This window comes from Juglans regia, chromosome 6, assembly GCF_001411555.2.
Source record: "Juglans regia cultivar Chandler chromosome 6, Walnut 2.0, whole genome shotgun sequence".
Lineage (NCBI taxonomy): Eukaryota > Viridiplantae > Streptophyta > Magnoliopsida > Fagales > Juglandaceae > Juglans > Juglans regia.
Genome location: NC_049906.1, coordinates 38,787,648 through 38,805,853, shown reverse-complemented (window position 1 = coordinate 38,805,853; position 18,206 = coordinate 38,787,648). Strand labels below are relative to the sequence as shown.

At 37.1% G+C, this 18,206-nt stretch overlaps 2 protein-coding genes across 3 annotated transcripts; both read right to left on the bottom strand.

Moving 5' to 3' along the window:
- Positions 1-2,798: 2,798 nt before the first annotated feature.
- Positions 2,799-7,452, bottom strand: LOC109005578 (disease resistance protein RPV1-like). Of its 2 annotated transcripts, XM_018984576.2 has the most exons (5): positions 6,887-7,452; positions 5,371-6,472; positions 4,943-5,224; positions 3,918-4,871; positions 2,799-3,796 (listed from the first exon to the last, which is right to left on the bottom strand). In XM_018984576.2, exons 1-5 carry the CDS (start codon positions 7,384-7,386, stop codon positions 3,083-3,085), a joined length of 3,552 nt encoding a protein of 1,183 aa, XP_018840121.1. In that variant the 5' UTR covers positions 7,387-7,452; the 3' UTR covers positions 2,799-3,082. The 2 variants fall into 2 exon arrangements, with proteins under 2 accessions (XP_018840121.1, XP_035546830.1); XM_035690937.1 differs by lacking the exon at positions 3,918-4,871.
- A 6,615-nt stretch (positions 7,453-14,067) lies between these two features.
- On the bottom strand, positions 14,068-17,766 carry LOC109019490 (disease resistance protein RPV1-like). The gene is made up of 4 exons (XM_035690952.1): positions 17,141-17,766; positions 15,626-16,733; positions 15,198-15,479; positions 14,068-15,126 (listed from the first exon to the last, which is right to left on the bottom strand). Exons 1-2 carry the CDS (start codon positions 17,635-17,637, stop codon positions 15,731-15,733), a joined length of 1,500 nt encoding a protein of 499 aa, XP_035546845.1. The 5' UTR covers positions 17,638-17,766; the 3' UTR covers positions 14,068-15,126; positions 15,198-15,479; positions 15,626-15,730.
- Positions 17,767-18,206: the final 440 nt, after the last annotated feature.

The window sequence follows — 18,206 nt, the reverse complement described above, 5'->3', positions numbered from 1 at the left end:
TCTTATTCGCTCTCTTTTGCATAGTTTAGAAACAAAATGCCTAAATAGCTCATGTCTACAGCAGTCATGATCGAAAATACTTTCTTCTTATACAGAATTTCATGAGTAATGCATAACAAATAAGTGAGGTTGTTTCCAAAATTTCTTTTCATAACAAAATATGCATACTTTTTAAAATCAACCTCAGATCATTTTATTTTATGCAAAAAGTAGCATAGGAACTCCGCTTACCTGAACTTCTTAACTTTTCAAAATTTTTTCACAACAGTGCTGAACAAATATTAACCGTCACCTATAAAATAGTCACGTAACTTCCATAAATTCTCAATCCACGTATTTCGATATTTAAGCCTAAGATACTAAAATAACTTATTTTAATTCCTCAAAAACCTAAATTCACGAAATCTCAAGATATTAACACTTCCCAAATTCTAACTAAATCTCTTACTAAAGTATTAAACTCTAACTTATTTAATAAACTAGAACGTAATAAAATTACAACATTATCACTTACCAAAATAATTTATATAAACATAGAAAACTTAGTATTTACAATTATATATTAAAACTTTAAAACACAAGAATGCAACTCGTAACTCAAAGGTAACAATGTAATATTATTTATTTAGTAGACAAACTATGCAATAGCTTCTGTAGTACTTATCATTTGAAAATATGATCAAAGGGCATAACGGTAATAACTCTAGGTTACAGAATTACGGTATTACCCATATATAAAAATATAACTCTTTTAAGTCATGAAAAACAAACAAATGAATTGAAATGCAGCGGCATGTACTTACAACTAAAACAGAGATATGCGTGGAGGGGCAAGGCGCGACGGCTGGGCGAGTGGAAGGTGGCTGTCCCGACGGCAGTGCACTGAGAGAAAGATGAGAGAATGGAGAGAGAGTAATCACGGCATGAGGAAGTTAATACCGAGAGAGAGAGACGGAGGGGTGGCACTGACTTACAGAGGCGTTAAGGGGAGTCTTTCGGCAGCGACACGGAGGAGTGGTGATAGCAGCTGGGAAACTTGGGTGGCACTCGGAGGGTCACGGTGGTGGAGAGGGCATCGGTCTGTGGTATTCTAACAGGGACGGTACTCTGTTTTCGGGAGCTAAAACAGGGGATAAACGATTGGGTTTTCTGAGAGATGGGGGAGGGGTGGTGGAGTCGGTGGCTTCTGCCGTGTGAGGGAAAACTCGTCCAGTTGCTCGGAGCTGTTGGACAGTGGGCTATGCTGGTTGGCTTACGGAGGTCATGCTAGCGAAGAAAAGATGAACATGCATGAGGTTGGTGATGCTACGGTGCGGAGGATGGTGTTCGGTGCAGTTTGTTTTGTTTGGCCTCGGGTGCTAGCTGGTTAACAACATGAACAAATTGTTTCACCGATAAAATCTAGTGGTGGCAACACTATAGGAAATAACACCAACGTCTAACGCATACGTGTTGAATGAGAATTGTGACAGTTGCCGTAAATGTGAGAGATAGAGATGTGCATGGAGTGATGAACGTGGACTGCTGCAGTTTAAAGGGAAATAATAAAAAAAAACCAGGCGGTGGGAACTTTGCTTGTTTCCAAACACGTAGGGACGTGCATGGCAATTAGCATGCACTGAGTATTGTGGTGGCCTCATGTTCAAACATAAATCTCTCGTCCAACAATATTATTCAATCATTGAGCCTAAAAAAAATTCAAACATAAGCTCAAAAATATTTAATAGACTTGGCTGGACCCTGGTATTACAAATTACTGATGTGTTCTTCTAGTAGGTTTCATTAACTAAGCACTTGGTATATATACTCTCTTATCTCAGGTTTACATCCGTGATTATTCATTTGATCCCTGCCAATTCTTTGCTCTGGGCCGCCCTTGCCCAATAATCTGCAACAAGGAGACACAAGCAGCTGTTCATTTCCAGCATTCAAGTGGTCTAGCAGATCGTGCAAGTTCCAGTCCAACTAGATGCAGTAGAGGTCACCACTGGCTTCATAAGAAAACAATCGCTGATGTGGTTGAAGCTCTTGTTGGAGCGTTCATAGTTGATAGTGGCTTCAGAGCTGCAATTGCATTTCTTCGATGGATTGGCATACAGATAGATTGGAGTTTCTTGGAGATGCTGTCTTGGATTACTTAATTACATCATATCTTTATTCAGCTTATCCAAAGTTGAAGCCTGGTCAATTGACAGATTTAAGATCTGTGTTTGTGAATAATGAGGCGTTTCCCAATCTTGCGGTATAACGATTCTTCCACAATGATGAAATGACCTCCTAGCCATCATTTTGGAGAGAGGAGCGGGGTGTGGGAATGTAATTGTTATATTACTAACTCGGAATGATTTCTCTTATTGCGTCAGGCTTTGGGTGACTTGGTAGAGTCTTCTCTAGGTGCCATTCTTCTTGATTCAGGGTTTAATCTGGAGCTTATGTGGACGATAATGCTTTCCTTTTTGGATCCAATCATGAGGTTCTCCAGTTTGCAGCTTAGTCCTTTCAGGGAACTGCAAGAACTTTGCAAATCTTATAATTGGGATCTACAGTTGTCAATTCGCATATCTTGCAGATTCACTTTCAAGGTGATTGTGGAAATAGAAGCCCCAGATGTTATTTTGGAGTGCTTGGGAACACAGCAGTCAAAAAGCCCCTCGAAGGTATATATATATACATATATATATATATAAACACGAAGGTAATTTTGGAAACTACCTTCGAGTTTTGTTTTGTAGTTGTTGTTCTTCTAGTAAAAAGAAAAGCCCTCTCCATGTAAGGTACCACACGAATAATAGTTGAGGCTAAATAATCATATTTTCATTCTTATGAAGCTTAAGTTAAATACAAAATAAAAATAACTACTTTACATAACTGCTCCTCCATACACTTGAAACAAATTTGAAGTCAACCACAATCGATGTCAACGTTAAGAAAACCCTGCCAGCTAGCCCCCCCTCCCAGAATTCCTCCCCACTTCTCTTCATCACGACGCCATCACCATCGCTTGCGTTCCCCTTCGTCCGTCCGTCGTCTAGATGGAAAACAACTCATCTTTCTGCCATCATTATGGGTCAAGATTAGATTTCTAGGACCAAGGCATTTTGTCTTTCAGAAAAATTTTGATTTCCAAGCCTGAAGTAGGCTTCCTTTGTTGTTCGTACGAGTTGGATTCAATGTTGTGATCATCTTTGTAGTCATCATAATCAACACGACGCCTCTTAGAAAGCTGACTTCCACCCATTGGATTTGCTAAATTTCCAATATATTCAATGGGTGCATTCAAATGGACATCAATATTTTCATGATGGGGCACATGACCTGCATGATCCTTGGCATTCTGTTCATGCTGTTTGTATAACAGATGAACTCCGCAATGTTTGAAGATCATTAAATTTGGATCATTTCTTTCAAATATAATCCTCAGATTATCTACTAAATTTTGAGTGCTTTCAAATATAATCCCCAGATCATCTGCCCGATCTACACTCACAGCTCGTAGGCGCGTAATATGTTCTGTAGTTAAGTACCTTAACCATACATGATCTGAATCAATTTCATCAAATGCTGCATGTGCATCATAATAACGACTGGTGTAGGTAACTCCTCCCATGATTGAAACGGCCAAAATAAAAGTTGCAACGGGTTCAATAACAGCACAAAAAGCAATTCCTATGATGTCATCCAAGTTATACGGTGGGGCCACTTTAATATCAAATTCACACCGATGACTATTTGAAGTGATCTCCTTGCAATGGCTGAACCAATCTGGAATCTTCTTTCCCGGAAATCTCATCTCAGCCTGTTGAATGAATACATCATAAAATATTTCAACTATATTCATATATATAAACCAATTAGGCACACAAAACGAGTATAAAAGGAAAAGAGAAATATATATATATATATATATAGGGACTTACTCGATTCCATGCAGGATTTGACATCCAATTTCCCATATTCACTTTATAGCATCTGGACAAGTTAATCCATTCTAGCCGTGGGAAATTGAATTCTTTTGATATTTCTGGTAAACTTTCCAGTGATATGCATCCACTAACACGTAATACTGATAGATTCGGTGGAAACTCTTTAATTTCTTGAAGTTGCTTGCAATCATTCAATGTAAGATTCCGCAATCTAACATATGTTTTGATGCTTGAAGGAATGCTTACTATATCACTGCCTGATAGAACTAAATGGTGCAGATTGAGAAAGAAATGAAATGGCCCAAAGAAATTCGATTTTGATAGGCCAGAGTTTGTAAGAAATAAATGAAAATTAGAAGTGGTTGAATTTGTTGGAGGCGGCAACGGGAATAATTCTGATGTTTCATTGTCCCAGCTTGTAGACACTACATAAGGCGTGGGTTGTCCATTATGCACCTTCTCCTCCTCCATCCCAAAACTTATAATATTTGGACAATCCCTGAGATAAATCCACTGTAGAGATCTCAACTGATGAATGCTACTTGGTAGACGCTTAAAGTTTACGCAGCCACGTAGGTATAAATATACAAGCCCAGTAAGGTACCTAATGGATGAAGGCAATTCTTCTATTGCGGTGCCCGAAAACTCGACTATGCGTAAATGTTTCATTTCACATTCGATTTCAGGAAAGTTTTGAAGGCTTGAGCACTTCCTAAGATCAAGGAGTCTCAGAGATCTCAATTGGAGTCTCCTTGGAAAGCTCTTTAGATTGAAACATCCACCAAGTCTCAACTCAACAAGCTTATCAAGGATTAATCCAACAGAATCATGAACTTCAACTAGATTTTTACAACCACCAAGATATATTTCCTTCAAATTTGGGCAACTTGAAATATCCGAGAGTTTCGTTATGAATTCACAATCACAGAAATTCATAACCGTGAGATTCTGTTAAAAAGAAAAGAACATCAAACTAAGTTTAAAGAAAGAAATATTGAAAATAATAATATAAGTTGTACCTTAAAATATTCCAAGTGTATCTCCTGGATGCGACTACCGGGCATGCGTAGAATAGAGAGTTTGTCCCCACGAAATTTAGATGGCATAGATTGTAAAGGACAATTAGGCCAATCAAGCACATGTATTGAATTAGGTAGACAATTGGGTTCGGCAGAAAAGTGTGTATTGTGGCATCTAAATAATCTGAGTCTTTTCATATTCTTGAAGGCCTTGGGACTCAAGCGGATGATATCAGCACCATCAGGAAAATCTGCACCAATTACTTCAACACTATCTGTTCCCTATATAGGAAGACAATGCATGTTTAAGTGTGCCAACAACATCAAAAAATAAATTATTCATATATTTATATACACAAACGTATAATATGTCGCAAGTTCCAAATTAGAAACAATGTTTAATTCAAAGAGATTTTGATATGACTTACTTCATCTTCCTCCAGTACTTTGCGAACATCTTTATGAAAGAATAATCTGCTACGTTCTCCTGGATTTCGCGATTCTTTTCGAACAACTTCTCTACCCATATCTCGTAACAAGTCATGCATTTGCAAACTTCCTTTGGACTCCGAAATAAGACACTTCTCCTTAAGTCTTGGGATCGAAAAGTTTGGGCAAAAACCAAAACTATCTAGTATCTTAATGACATCAACAAGCCATTTTCCATTGAAAAAAAAAGCAATGTCAAGAAAAACATTCTTTTCATTTTCACTTAATCTATCATAACTTGTTCGAAGTATTTTTTGAATATCTTGGTGAGGGATTTTCCTGTACTGATCCAATGCACTTTCCCACTCACTTTTTTCTCTTCTGCCATATATATCCGAACCAAGCACCGTTAAAACTAGTGGAAGGCTCCCAGCATAATCTATAATCTGTTCTATAAATTCTCCATAGCCGTCATCCGGTTTATTTCTTTTGAAAGCATGCCAACAAAATAGTTCAAAAGCATCGTCGTGATTCAATCCCGTCATCTTGTATGTTGAATCAACTCCATGAGTAGTCAACAGGTGTTGATCTCTTGTTGTGATTATGATTCTACTTCCTTTACCAAACCAATCATGACCTCCTGTTAAGGTTTCTAATTGGTTCAAGTGATCTACACCATCAAGAATTAGAAGAACTCTTTTAGAACGAAACCTGTGCTTTATCGTAGTGATTCCCGTAGCAATACTATCAACCATCAAACTTTTACAATCTCCAAAGACCTTATATAGAAGGGTCCCTTGCAGTTGGACCAAACCATGCACTTGATTCGCAGTGTCACAAACATTTTCAAGAAAACAACTAGCTTCAAATTCAAAAGCAATTGAGTTGTAAATTGATTTGGCTAGAGTTGTCTTACCAATTCCCCCAACTCCTAAGATCCCTACCATTCGAATGTCATTTGTCCCAACGCTTACATGCAAATTCATGATATCCCGTACCTGGGAGTCTAATCCAACTGGATACTTTGCAACATGTAAATATGAATGATTTACTATTCTTGAGACCTCTTGAATGATTCCATCAATGAATTTAGATTCGTTCCTATTGATATACAATATAAAGAAAAAGGATTAATTAATGAATACAGCTCTTTGCATGAAAACAAGGAACATAATCTAAGTAAATTTTTTCCCACAACTAGAAAATAAACTAAAATAAGAAGGAAAAGGAACATAAGCAGAGCGTATGAGTTGATCTATCTCAGCATGTACGTTAGTTGGTGATCATAAAAAGGCCAAACAAAAACTTAGATTTTTATATAGTTTCATTCAGGTTGTGATTAGTTCAATTTATTCAGCCTTAATTTCCAATAAACTTATAAAGAAATTAATGTTTTAGTTCCATATTAAAACCCATATATATACAAGATGCAGACTAGCTGGTGATTTAAACATATGATAGAATGGGGGGAAATCATGAATGATCAGTACAAATTAATTAAGCAGTTAGAAATACCCATTTCTGATAAGATGGTCTCCGGACAAATTCGCAACTTCTCGTAGGGCTGCCTTCCACATCTGCAACTTCATGTCTCCATTCAATTTCTCTGCATGTTTAGCCAATGCTTCTCCAAAAGTTCCTCTTTGATGTCGAATATCTGATGGATCTACATGGTAAAACACAGGTAAAACTATTTGTTGCTTTGATTTTTTACACTCAAGAATCTTCACTAACTCATCCAAACACCATGTTGATGATGCATAATTTTTTGAGAGTACAATGATGGAAATCCTTGAATCTTCTATGGCTGGGAGGAGTTTAGTTGAAATCTCATCACCCCTTTTAACTTCATCATCATCTATGAAGGTATGGATTCCCTTTTGAATCAAAGCATGGTATAGATGGGCAGTAAAAGTATCACGGGTATCTTCTCCTCTAAAGCTCAAGAACACATCGTAGAGCCATGGAGAGGTGACTGAAGAAGAAGATGAAAAAGAGATCGTAGATAAGGCCATGGAAGAAATTAGTCAGTGTACGTCTGTATGTAATGCCTGATGATCACTCTATTTACTGGATGTAGATCTACTTAATGCCTGAATCTACTTAATGGATGCAGAGATCTCTCCTTAATAAAGAGAAGTCCATGCGGCTTTCTCACACCATGCCTATCAAATTGATCCTAACTTCTTGGCAACTTCCTGAATGATGAGTCAATGCCGCTCTGTATTGTTGTATTAAAAAAAGGATATGATCGGTAACACGTTGGCAATTTCCTTACAGCTTTTTTCAAACTTTAAGGCAGCGTTTGGATGTTGAATTAAGTTGAATTGAGTTGAGTTGAGATGATAAAATATTGTTAAAATTTTATTTTTTAATATTATTATTATTTTGAGATTTGAAAAAGTTGAATTATTTATTATATTTTGTATTAAAATTTGAAAAAATTATAATAATAAATTAAGATGAATTGAGATGAGTTTAGAAAGAAAACGAAGCCAAAGAGATGCAACTTTCACACAACTTCTCTTAAATTCTGGAAAAAACAAAAAAACAAAGAGAGAGCAGGGCATGATACAATGACAACTACATTTAATACTCCTCCGTAGTAAAATAATTTTATTTTTAGTGATCCACATGACTCATTGCTTTGTGGAGATCAAAGCAAGCATCCTGCATTATCAAGTTCTCTGGATAAACAAAGAAGAAAAAGACAGTAAATTTTAAAAGAAAATGTTTAAGAATTTAATGGTAGCTAGCCTCTCTTAACTTCAACCACCCTTGTCATTTTGTGAGCTCGTCGATCGACCACTCCAACATGTTAATATTTTTTTTTAATTTATACTTTAAAGATTAAAACAAATAATGGTTTTTTTTTTTATGGTGCCGTGTAGCATTAAGCATAATTATTCAAAGGAGTGTTGGCCGGTAAAAGAATGAGAAACTTGTTGGCAATTTCCCTTCGGCTTTTTCGAACAACAAGAGATGCATTTTATTAGAACTTGTACATAGACTTTTAAATTTTTAATGCATGTGAGGAGTCATGTGTGCGGATCGACCCATGGAGGTACGGGAGCCACCTAACTCGCACTCCGTCCGTCCTTGTCCACATCCATGATCGTTCACATCTGTGTGCCGAGTAGGTCCGAGCATTGATGCCCGGAAAACGTTTATTATGTTATCTAGGATCACTCGAATTGCCCAAGATTAACCCGAAGAGAGCAGCCAGAGGATTCACGAGACGAAGAATATTCGCGTGGTGATGAGAATTGTGCCATGGCCTAGTCCAAAAACTGAATGACGAAAATATTAATACAACGACTGCAAGACCTTTTTCAACAACAGCTTTAGCAGCAATGAGCATGCATACACTACAAGAGATTGCATCTTTTGGAGACGAGATTTTCGTCTCAATTTCATCTCCAGAAGTCCGAACAAAAAATTACTAATTTTGGCACGAAATGTAGCCAATCTGTTCGAATTAATTTTTTTCCTGGGATGAAATTGTTTGTCCTAAAAATCCGTTCGAACTTAATATTATTGATTCAAACAATCGGTTCACTGCTCGAATGAGTTGTTAGTTTAATTCTAACAACACCAATTTATTTGATCATGTTCGAATGAAGCAAGAGTTCAAATGCTTTCTTGTTGTTCGAACAAAATGATTTGGATTCGAACATATCTAATCCAATCGAACGCACTTGAAAAAACTTTCGAATTAAAAATTCTATTCGAACATTTTGTCCAAGGAACCTTTTTCGAAGGTTTATTCTCCATTTGAATGATGAAAAATTAGTTCAAACATAATAGTATGCATTCTAATGATCAAACATGCAGAGTGTTCGAATGCACTAGTAACCCATTCGAATAGTAGTGAAAATTTCATTTTCATTCAAATGGTTTTAGATAGCTCATTCGAATGATGGCAGAAAAAGTCACTATAAGAAATCAGTCAGACATTTTCCAACGGTCATAATCGTCGCAAAAAATCATATAATCACTACATTTGGTCATTTTTTGTGATTTTTAATTCGCTGCAGTTTCTACGAAATAAAGTTTTCACTTCTAATCACTTTCAGTAATAGACAAAAATCGTCGGAAAAGACTACTATTACTGACGATTGTATTTCGTTGCAAATGTCCAAAACAACGACGGAAATGGTGTGATCCGTTTACCACTAAATCATTGAGAAAATCAATTGTAGGGATATATGTTGTCACAAAAGCTTAAGAATTCACCAGGAATGACTCTGCCTTTTTTCCAGAGATGTTGAACTATCGTTGCAAAAGCTTTTTTCCGTTGGGTAATTATCGCAGCAAATAGACCATAGATTGCTGCCAATACGTGTGATCTTTTTCAGCAATTTATCTTTTCGTTGCAATGGAAGTTATTTCCAATGTCTACAAATTGTCGTAAAAGCTATCATTGTCGCTGCAAAAAAGTATTCGTGATGATTTAGTTGGTCGTCGGTTTTTATATCTACCACGATAATAATTAATAATTACTGTTCAAACTAAATATTTTTTGTTCGAACGGTAATCACAGTTCACTAATAGTAAATGAAAAATTTAAAATAAGAAAACTACATTTAAAAGTTATAATTAAAATATCACAATTGTTCAAATGATGCAATAAGTCAATAGACATAATGTGATAAATTTAGTTCTAAATTGGTGGTGGCCTAAAGTTTTGGGACATCGTTGATAGCATCTGTTTGAACATTTTTTGGGATGATAAATGATATTTGTAGTCATAAAGTGTGCAAGCACCATGCACTCCTTTTAAAAAAAATGAGTAAATATGAGATCCACATGAAAAAATTAATTTTTTAATGGTAGATCCCACTATTTTTTTAAAGGAGTGCGCGGTGTTTGCACAACCCATATCTATATCTAACATTACTCTTTTGGGATTGAATTTTCATTTGCCTCTGCATGTCTTGTTGTAATCGCGCCTCTATATTTGCCGCCAAATGTAGTTGATTCTCTAACTAGTGTTGCTTGTACTTCAAATGCTCGATCTCAAGTTTTGCTTCTTCTAAGTCTCAAGAGTTGTTACTTGATCTGCTTTGAGAGGAGGATTAGATTGAGCCTTCTTTTGCATCTTCACTTTGATTGTCCAACATAATATGTTGGTTCAGCAGATGATGAGGTTCGTCGGTTGATGATTGACGAATCTGCTCCTCCATATGATAGTAGCAAGGTCATCAAACAAATAGATTGCTGAACCTTCTTTCCCATATTAAATTTGTTTGTTTCACACAATATCAATCTAAGAAAGCATAAGACAAATTTCGACATCAAATGATCTCGACTAATGTTACTGATAGCACAATGAGAGCTGATTGATTTGCCTCTATTATGGATGCCGGAGCTGCTACAAAGGTTGCATGGACTAGTATCGGGGAGAGGCGATTTGTGTTGGAGGAGCATCCCACACTTTTGACCCAAGACATGGAGAGGATTGTGGAGAGGACCACTGCGCCCATCATTACTCGACTGAAAGGGCTTGAGGCACTCATGACTATGATGTAGGAGGACCTGGAGAATTGGGATGATGATAGAATGATGAGAAAAAAGATGATGAATAGATTTTGTAAAACCCAAGCCCAGACCAGTTCTCACCAAAGGAGCATTACGGCGTCGTTTTCAGGTAATGCTTTAAAGCCTTTGTTTTCCTTTCTCTTTTTTCTTTTCCTCCGACTGTTTCTTCCTCTCTCCCTCTCTGATTTTCAGTTTTTGCTTGTTCTAAATCTCACTCCCACTTTTTCATCAACTTCTCAACCGCATCTCTTTTTTCTTCACTTTCAGAAATTTCACTCTCATCAGACTCTCTCCCTCTCCCTCACATCAGTTTCTCACCCTCGCCCCCAAAGCCCACGGTCCCAGATCATAAGGCAACGCCACTGCCGCGACCCACCAAGCACTGAAGCCCAGCCTCCTGCCAAGCAGCCGCCTCCCAACACCTCACCAGACCACCGCTGGAAGCCACCAATCGTGCCTAGCTGCAGCAAGATGGGACACCCCCACGGCCCAGCGCCTCCGTGTCCTCAAACGAAAACCACCCCACGGACTTGCACCACCCAGCCACTGCCTTGTACACACCACCACCTTGCAAGCCTCCCATGTTCCCTCGATTCCAGCCACCACTTCATGACGGGAGCTCCACATTGCCGCCACCCTTCAGCGTGAAACCCAAGCCACCATCGCACGCTAAGAGGGCTCTGTTTTCACTTGCCAAAACAGAGCATGCTTTCCTTCGAACTTTGCCTCCATGCAAGCTGCCCAGTCACTTGCCTTCCGTGCGCCTTAGCCCAGCCGTGAACCTGCAAGTGGAGCCACCGCAGATCACGAAGCAAGATTCCATGGTCAGACTGCAGACCCCGTTGCATGGTCCGTAACTCCCTCTTCATCTTTCTCTCGGGTTCCATCTCTCTCTCTCTCTCTCTCTCTCTCTCTCTCACACACACACATTCACCTTCTCTCTCTCAGTGCCGCGCCACCGCTTCCGTCGACCCTGGCCATTATTTTTAAAGTTCGGGTCATGTTAAGCGTAAAATTATAATAAAATTATTTTTAAAGTTCTGACTCTCTAAAATTAAAGAAAATTCATAAAATTTTAAAAAATATTAATATTTTTGAATAAATTCTGTGAAACTTGTTAATTAACTGGTGTTATTTTATCATTTCTGAAAAAAAAAAAAAACTTGCAATCCAATTTTCTAATTGTTTCTTTTTTAATTTCAGCATACCCTCCAAACTGTAACTTGCTCTGCAACCAAAAGCCAGAGGATTCAGGTTATTATTTGACTTTTCTGTCATAGTTCTCTTCTTGTTGAGGATATTTTTGTTTTTTTGTTTTTTTTTTTTTTTGACAAGTTATTCTTGTTGAGGATGATCTTGCATGAAGTGATCTGTTATCTTCCAATTGTATGATTGAAAATTATTTCTCCATTAGTTTTTTGCGATGTGTTTATTCAGGCTGCATCTTCTATATAAATTTGAACACAAACATATATATAAAGTTTTTGTGTAATGTAGCTCTAACCGCAAAGAATAAAATTTGGCCTTTGTTGAACCTTAGAACTTCTCATGCATTACATTTTCTGTTTTACTTCTATAAAAAAATATCAAAAACAAAATCGCATGAACGGGAGGAATACTTCATTGATTTGCCTCCTGAGATATGTCAGTTGAAGATCATAGGCTTTACAAAAGATATCGGGAGTTCAATATCTTTGTTACCATCAATCATGCATCGACTGGAAAACTTGCTTGTGGCCATTGAACTGAAGCACACCTTTTCTTCTGCATTCCCAGAAGGAGCTGAAGTTACATGCCATCGAGTATGGTCTTCCCACACGTGGTATTAACTTGAGCATTGGCTTTCATAACCTGTGCTCTTGATGAAGGAGAACTTACAAGGAAACGTTCTCATGTTGTGAACAATTCCAATTTGTACAAGCTAGCCACTAGGAGCAAGTTACAGGTATCACTGAATTTTAGGCTATGATTTTTATTTTATAAATATTAATATATCTGTATTTTTTTTTTCTTTGGCAAGTATTATTTGGCATTATTGAATTTGTAATAATAATGCTCGCTTATGCTTTCGCTCTATCTCCACTTGATATAATGTAATTGTTTTTAAATTTGTTCTTTTAGATAGTTCCCATACTTCACTTTTTCTGTATTTTCAGTTTTTTGGCTTTGAATGATTTAGTTCATAGCAAATACAACTAGTCATTAAATAGTGAAAAGAAATGGAAAACTAATGCGATTAGAACTACAGACAGTCGGATGGAATTAAATAGTGTTTGACATGGTACTTATCTCCAGTGAATAAATAAATGTTGCCTTCTCTCTCTGTGGTCTGGCCAAGACCCCACTTCTTTGATATTTAAGAATTTATTTGGCTGATATTGTTTCCACTAACTAATGCATGTTTTCTACTAATATGTGCGGTGTGGAAACTCTCTTAGCAAAATTAACACCTTATGGATTAATTACTTAGTAGGTTTCATTAACTAAGGATTTGGTATATATACTCTCTTATCTCAGGTTTACATCCGTGATTATTCATTTAATCCCTGCCAATTCTTTGCTCTGGGCCGCCCTTGCCCAATAATCTGCAACAAGGAGACACAAGCAGCTGTTCATTTCCAGCATTCAAGTGGTCTAGCAGATCATGCAAGTTCCAGTCCAACTAGATGCAGTAGAGGTCACCACTAGCTTCAAAAGAAAACAATCGCTGATGTGGTTGAAGTCTTGTTGGAGCGTTCATAGTTGATAGTGGCTTCAGAGCTGCAATTGCATTTCTTCGATGGATTGGCATACAGGTAGATTTTGAAGCCTCACAAGTTTCTAAGGCCTGCATAGCAAGCACTAGCTACATCTCGCTTGCTACTTCTTTGGACATTCCTTCACTTGAAAATAATATTATCTCTGCTTAATGTCTCTTATGACAGTTGCACAACTATGCAACATTTTATCTTGTGATAATTTGAAATGTCTTTTTTCACCAGAGATTGGAGTTTCTTGGAGATGCTATCTTGGATACTTAATTACATCATATCTTTATTCAAAGTTGAATAATGAGGCGCTTGCCAATCTTGCAGTAGAACGATCCTTCCACAAATCTCTACTCGGCAGTTCTTTCTTTCCCTTGTGGTTTTTTTTTTTTTTTCAAGCCTCTTTATTCAAAGAAAAATCCTCAAAAAGGCTGAGGAGAAACCGTGGGAGACAAGACAGACATAAAATAAAAGTCCTAGAGCAACCTATACAAAACCAACCCCTTATAAACGAATAGAAAAACAGCCCCCCTTATCCAATCGAAAAAGACCTCTAAGATAGCTCGGAAACTCAGAAACATGCTTCCACACCTTACTAACCCCTGAACCACCCAACCTAGCAAAGCCATCTGCTAGTGAATTACATTCTCTATAAATATGCCGATAGCGAAAGACAAGTCCATCCAACAGCTTCATAAGTTCCTCCCAATAGTCCTCCAAATACCAGAGGCCACATCTCTTCTTTCTTAACCACTCTAACACCAACATCGAATCCATCTCAATCTCTACGTTTTGGATCCTCAGAAAACGCACTATTCGCAAGCCTTGGAGCAGACCCATAAACTCTGCAGCATTATTAGACTGAGTCCCAGTAAATATTGAGAACCCAAGAAGCATATCTCCTTTATGATCGCGTATAACTCCTCCCGCACCTGAAGGCCCTGGGTTCCCGAGAGAAGCATATAACCCATTATGCACCTCCTCCTCCTCCATCCCAAAACTTATAAGATTTGGACAAAAGCTGAGCTGAATAATACAGTGAGATCTCAACTGATAAATGCTACTTGGCATACGCTTAAGGTTTACGCAGCTACTCAGGCCTAAATATAGAATCCCAGTGAGGTACCCAATGGATGAAGGCAATTCTTCTATTGCGGTGCCCTCTAATCCAAGAATGCGTAAATGTTTCATTTCACATTCGATTTCAGGAAAGTTTTGAAGGCTTGAGCAACCACTAAGTTCAAGGTCTTGCAGAGATCTCAATTGGAGTCTCCTTGGAAAGCTCTTTAGTTTGTCACATGCACGAATTCTCAACTCAACAAGGTTATCAAGGAATCCAACAGAATCATGAACTTCAACTAGATTTTTACAAAAATCAAGATCTATTTCCTTCAGATTTGGGCAGCTTGAAATATCCGAGAGTTTCGTTATGAATTCACAAAACCATAATTTCATAACCGTGAGATTCTGTTAAAAAGAAAAGAATATCAAACTAAGTTTAAAGAAAGAAATATTGAAAATAATAATATAAGTTGTACCTTAAAATATTCCGAGTGTATCTCTTGGATGCGACTACCGGACATGCGTAGAATAGAGAGTTTGTCCCCACGAAATGTAGATGGCATAGATTGCAAAGGACAGCTACTCCAATCAAGCACTATTATTCCATCAGGTAGAGAATTAAGTTCTTCAGAAAACTGTGCATTGCGGCATATAAATAATCGGAGTCTTTTCAAATTCTTGAAGGCCATGGGATCCAAGTAGATAATGTCATCACCTTTAGGAAAATCTAGAACAATTGCTTCAACTCTACATGTTCCCTATATAGGAAGACAATGCATGTTTAAGTGTGCCAACGACATCAAAAAATAAATTATTCATATATTAATATACACACACGTAGAATATGTTGCAAGTGACAAATTAGAAACAATGTTTAATTGAAAGAGATTTTGATCTGACTTACTATATCTTCCTCCAGTACTTCGCGAACATCTTTATGAAAGAATAATCTGCTACGTGCTCCAGGATTTTTGGGCGATTCTTGTCGAACAACTTCTCTACCCATATCTCATAACAAGTCGAGCATTTGCAATCTTCCGTTGAAATCCTCCGAAATAAGGCACTTCTCCTTAAGTCTTGGGATGCAAGAGTTTGGGCAAAAACCAAAACTATCTAGTATCTTAATGACATCATCAAGCTTTTCTCCATTGAAAAAAAATGCAATGTCAAGAAAAACATTCTGTTCATTTTCACTTAATCTATCATAACTTGTTTGAAGTATTTTTTGAATATCTTGGTGAGGGATTTTCCTGTACTGATCCAATGCACTTTCCCACTCACTTTTTTCACTTCTACCATTTAAATCCGAACCAAGCACTGTTAAAGCTAGTGGAAGCCTCTGAGCATAATTTACGATCTGTTCTACAAACTCTCCATAACCGTCAACCGGTTTCTCTCTTTGGAAAGCATGCCTACAAAATAGTTGACAAGCATCATCTTGATTCATTCCCGTCATCTCATATGTTGGATCAACGCCATGAGTAGTCAACAGGTTTTTATCTCTTGTTGTGATGATGATTCTACTTCCTTCACCAAACCAATCACGAGCTCCTGCTAATTTTTTTAATTGATCCAAGTGGTGTACACCATCAAGAATTAGAAGAACTCTTTTAGAACGAAGCCTACGCTTTATCATATTGATTCCTGTATAAATATTGTCAACCTCCAAACTTCTACAGTGTCCAAAAATCTTAAAAAGAAGTGCCTCTTGCAGTTGGACCAAACGATTCACTTGATTGCTAGTGTCGCTATCAATTGGAAGAAAATAACTAGCTTCGAATCGAAAAGCAATCAAGTTATAAATTGCTTTGGCTAGAGTTGTCTTACCAATTCCCCCAACTCCAAAAATTCCTATCATTCGTATGTCTTTCGTTTCAACGTTTAAAAGCAAATTGACATGTTCTACATGAGGTTCTAATCCAACGGGATGCTCGGCAACATGTAAATATAAATGATTGTTTGCCATTCTTGAAACGTCTTGAACGATTTTTTCAATGAATTTTGATTCATTCCTGTGTTTGTGCGGACACATATATATAAGAAAAAAAAAACAATTAATGACTTGTACGTCTCACATGCAATACAAGAAACATAATATAAAGAAAAAAGATTAATTAATGAATATAGCAATTCGCATGAAAATAATCTAAAGAATTTTTTTCCCACAACCTGGAAATAAACTAAAATAAGAAAGGCCAAACAAAAACTTAGATTTTTATATAGTTTCATTCAGGTTGTGATTAGTTCAATTTATTCAGCTTTAATTCCAATAAACTTATAAAGAAATTAATGTTTTAGTTCCATATTAAAACCCATATATATACAAGATGCTGATTAGCTAGCGATTTATACATATGATGGAATGGGGGGAAATCATGAATTAATGAACAGCACAAATTAATTAAGCAGTCAGAAATACCGGCCATTTTTGTCCAGATGGTATCCGGACAAATTAGCAACTTCTCGAAGGGCATCCTTCCACATCTGCAACTTCACGCTATCTCCATTCAATTTCTCTGCATGTTTAGCCAATGTTTCTCCAAAAGTTCCTTTTTGATGTCGAATATCTGATGGATCTACGTGGTAAAACACAGGCAAAACTGTTTGTTGCTTTGATTTTTTACACTCAAGAATCTTCACTAACTCATCCAAACACCATGTTGACCATGCATATTTTTTTGAGAGTACAATGATGGAAATCCTTGAATCTTCTATAGCTTGGAGAAGTGCTCGTGAAATTTCATCACCTCGTCTAAGCCCATCCTCATCTAAGTAGGTGATGATTCCCTTTTGAGTCAAATGATGGTAGAGATGGGCAGTAAAAGTATCACGGGTATCTTTTCCTGTAAAGCTCAAGAACACATCGTAAGGCCATGGAGAGGTCATGACTGAAGAAGAGAATGAAGAGGAGGCCATGGAAGAAATGAGTCTATGCACGTGTGTATGTATTGCCTGATCTACTGCATGTAGCTTGAGCGTTGGACATCATCGACTCTCCTTAAAAAGGACAACTCCATGCCATGCCGCATTCTCACACCATACCTATCAGTTAATGGTATCTTCATGGCAACTTCCTTAAAGTGAAGTCATGCATTGAGTCAATGCCGCGTTAAATTATTAAAAGAAAGATGTTCAGTAACTTTTTGGCAAATTCTTTGCAACTTCTCTTTAACGATGCCATATTATTCACACAATGCTCTCATGAGTTCTGGGAAAAAAACGAAAAAACAAAACAAAACAAATTAACATAGTTACAATGACAAGTGCATAATACTCCTACATAGTAATATTTATGAATAAATTAAGCGTTTGTTATATATTTTATCATTTCTGGAGGAAAAAAAAAAAAAACTTGCAATCCAGCCTTTTAATTGTTTCTTCAATTTTAATTTCAGCATATATATATATATATATATATATATAGAGAGAGAGAGAGAGAGAGAGAGAGAGAGAGAGAGAGAGAGAGTACCCTCCAAGCTCCATGA

What these genes read in the sequence shown, in the direction of transcription:
- LOC109005578 (XM_018984576.2), bottom strand. Translation starts at nt 7,386, where the DNA reads ATGGCCTTATCTACGATCTCTTTTTCATCTTCTTCTTCAGTCACCTCT. An exon ending in GACCATCTTATCAGAAATGG is followed by an intron (nt 6,473 to 6,886) that starts GTATTTCTAACT and finishes GTATATCAATAG; the next exon opens with GAACGAATCTAAATTCATTG. An exon ending in CAAATCCTGCATGGAATCGA is followed by an intron (nt 3,797 to 3,917) that starts GTAAGTCCCTAT and finishes TTCATTCAACAG; the next exon opens with GCTGAGATGAGATTTCCGGG.
- LOC109019490 (XM_035690952.1), bottom strand. Translation starts at nt 17,637, where the DNA reads ATGGCCTCCTCTTCATTCTCTTCTTCAGTCATGACCTCTCCATGGCCT. An exon ending in CATCTGGACAAAAATGGCCG is followed by an intron (nt 16,734 to 17,140) that starts GTATTTCTGACT and finishes GCACAAACACAG; the next exon opens with GAATGAATCAAAATTCATTG.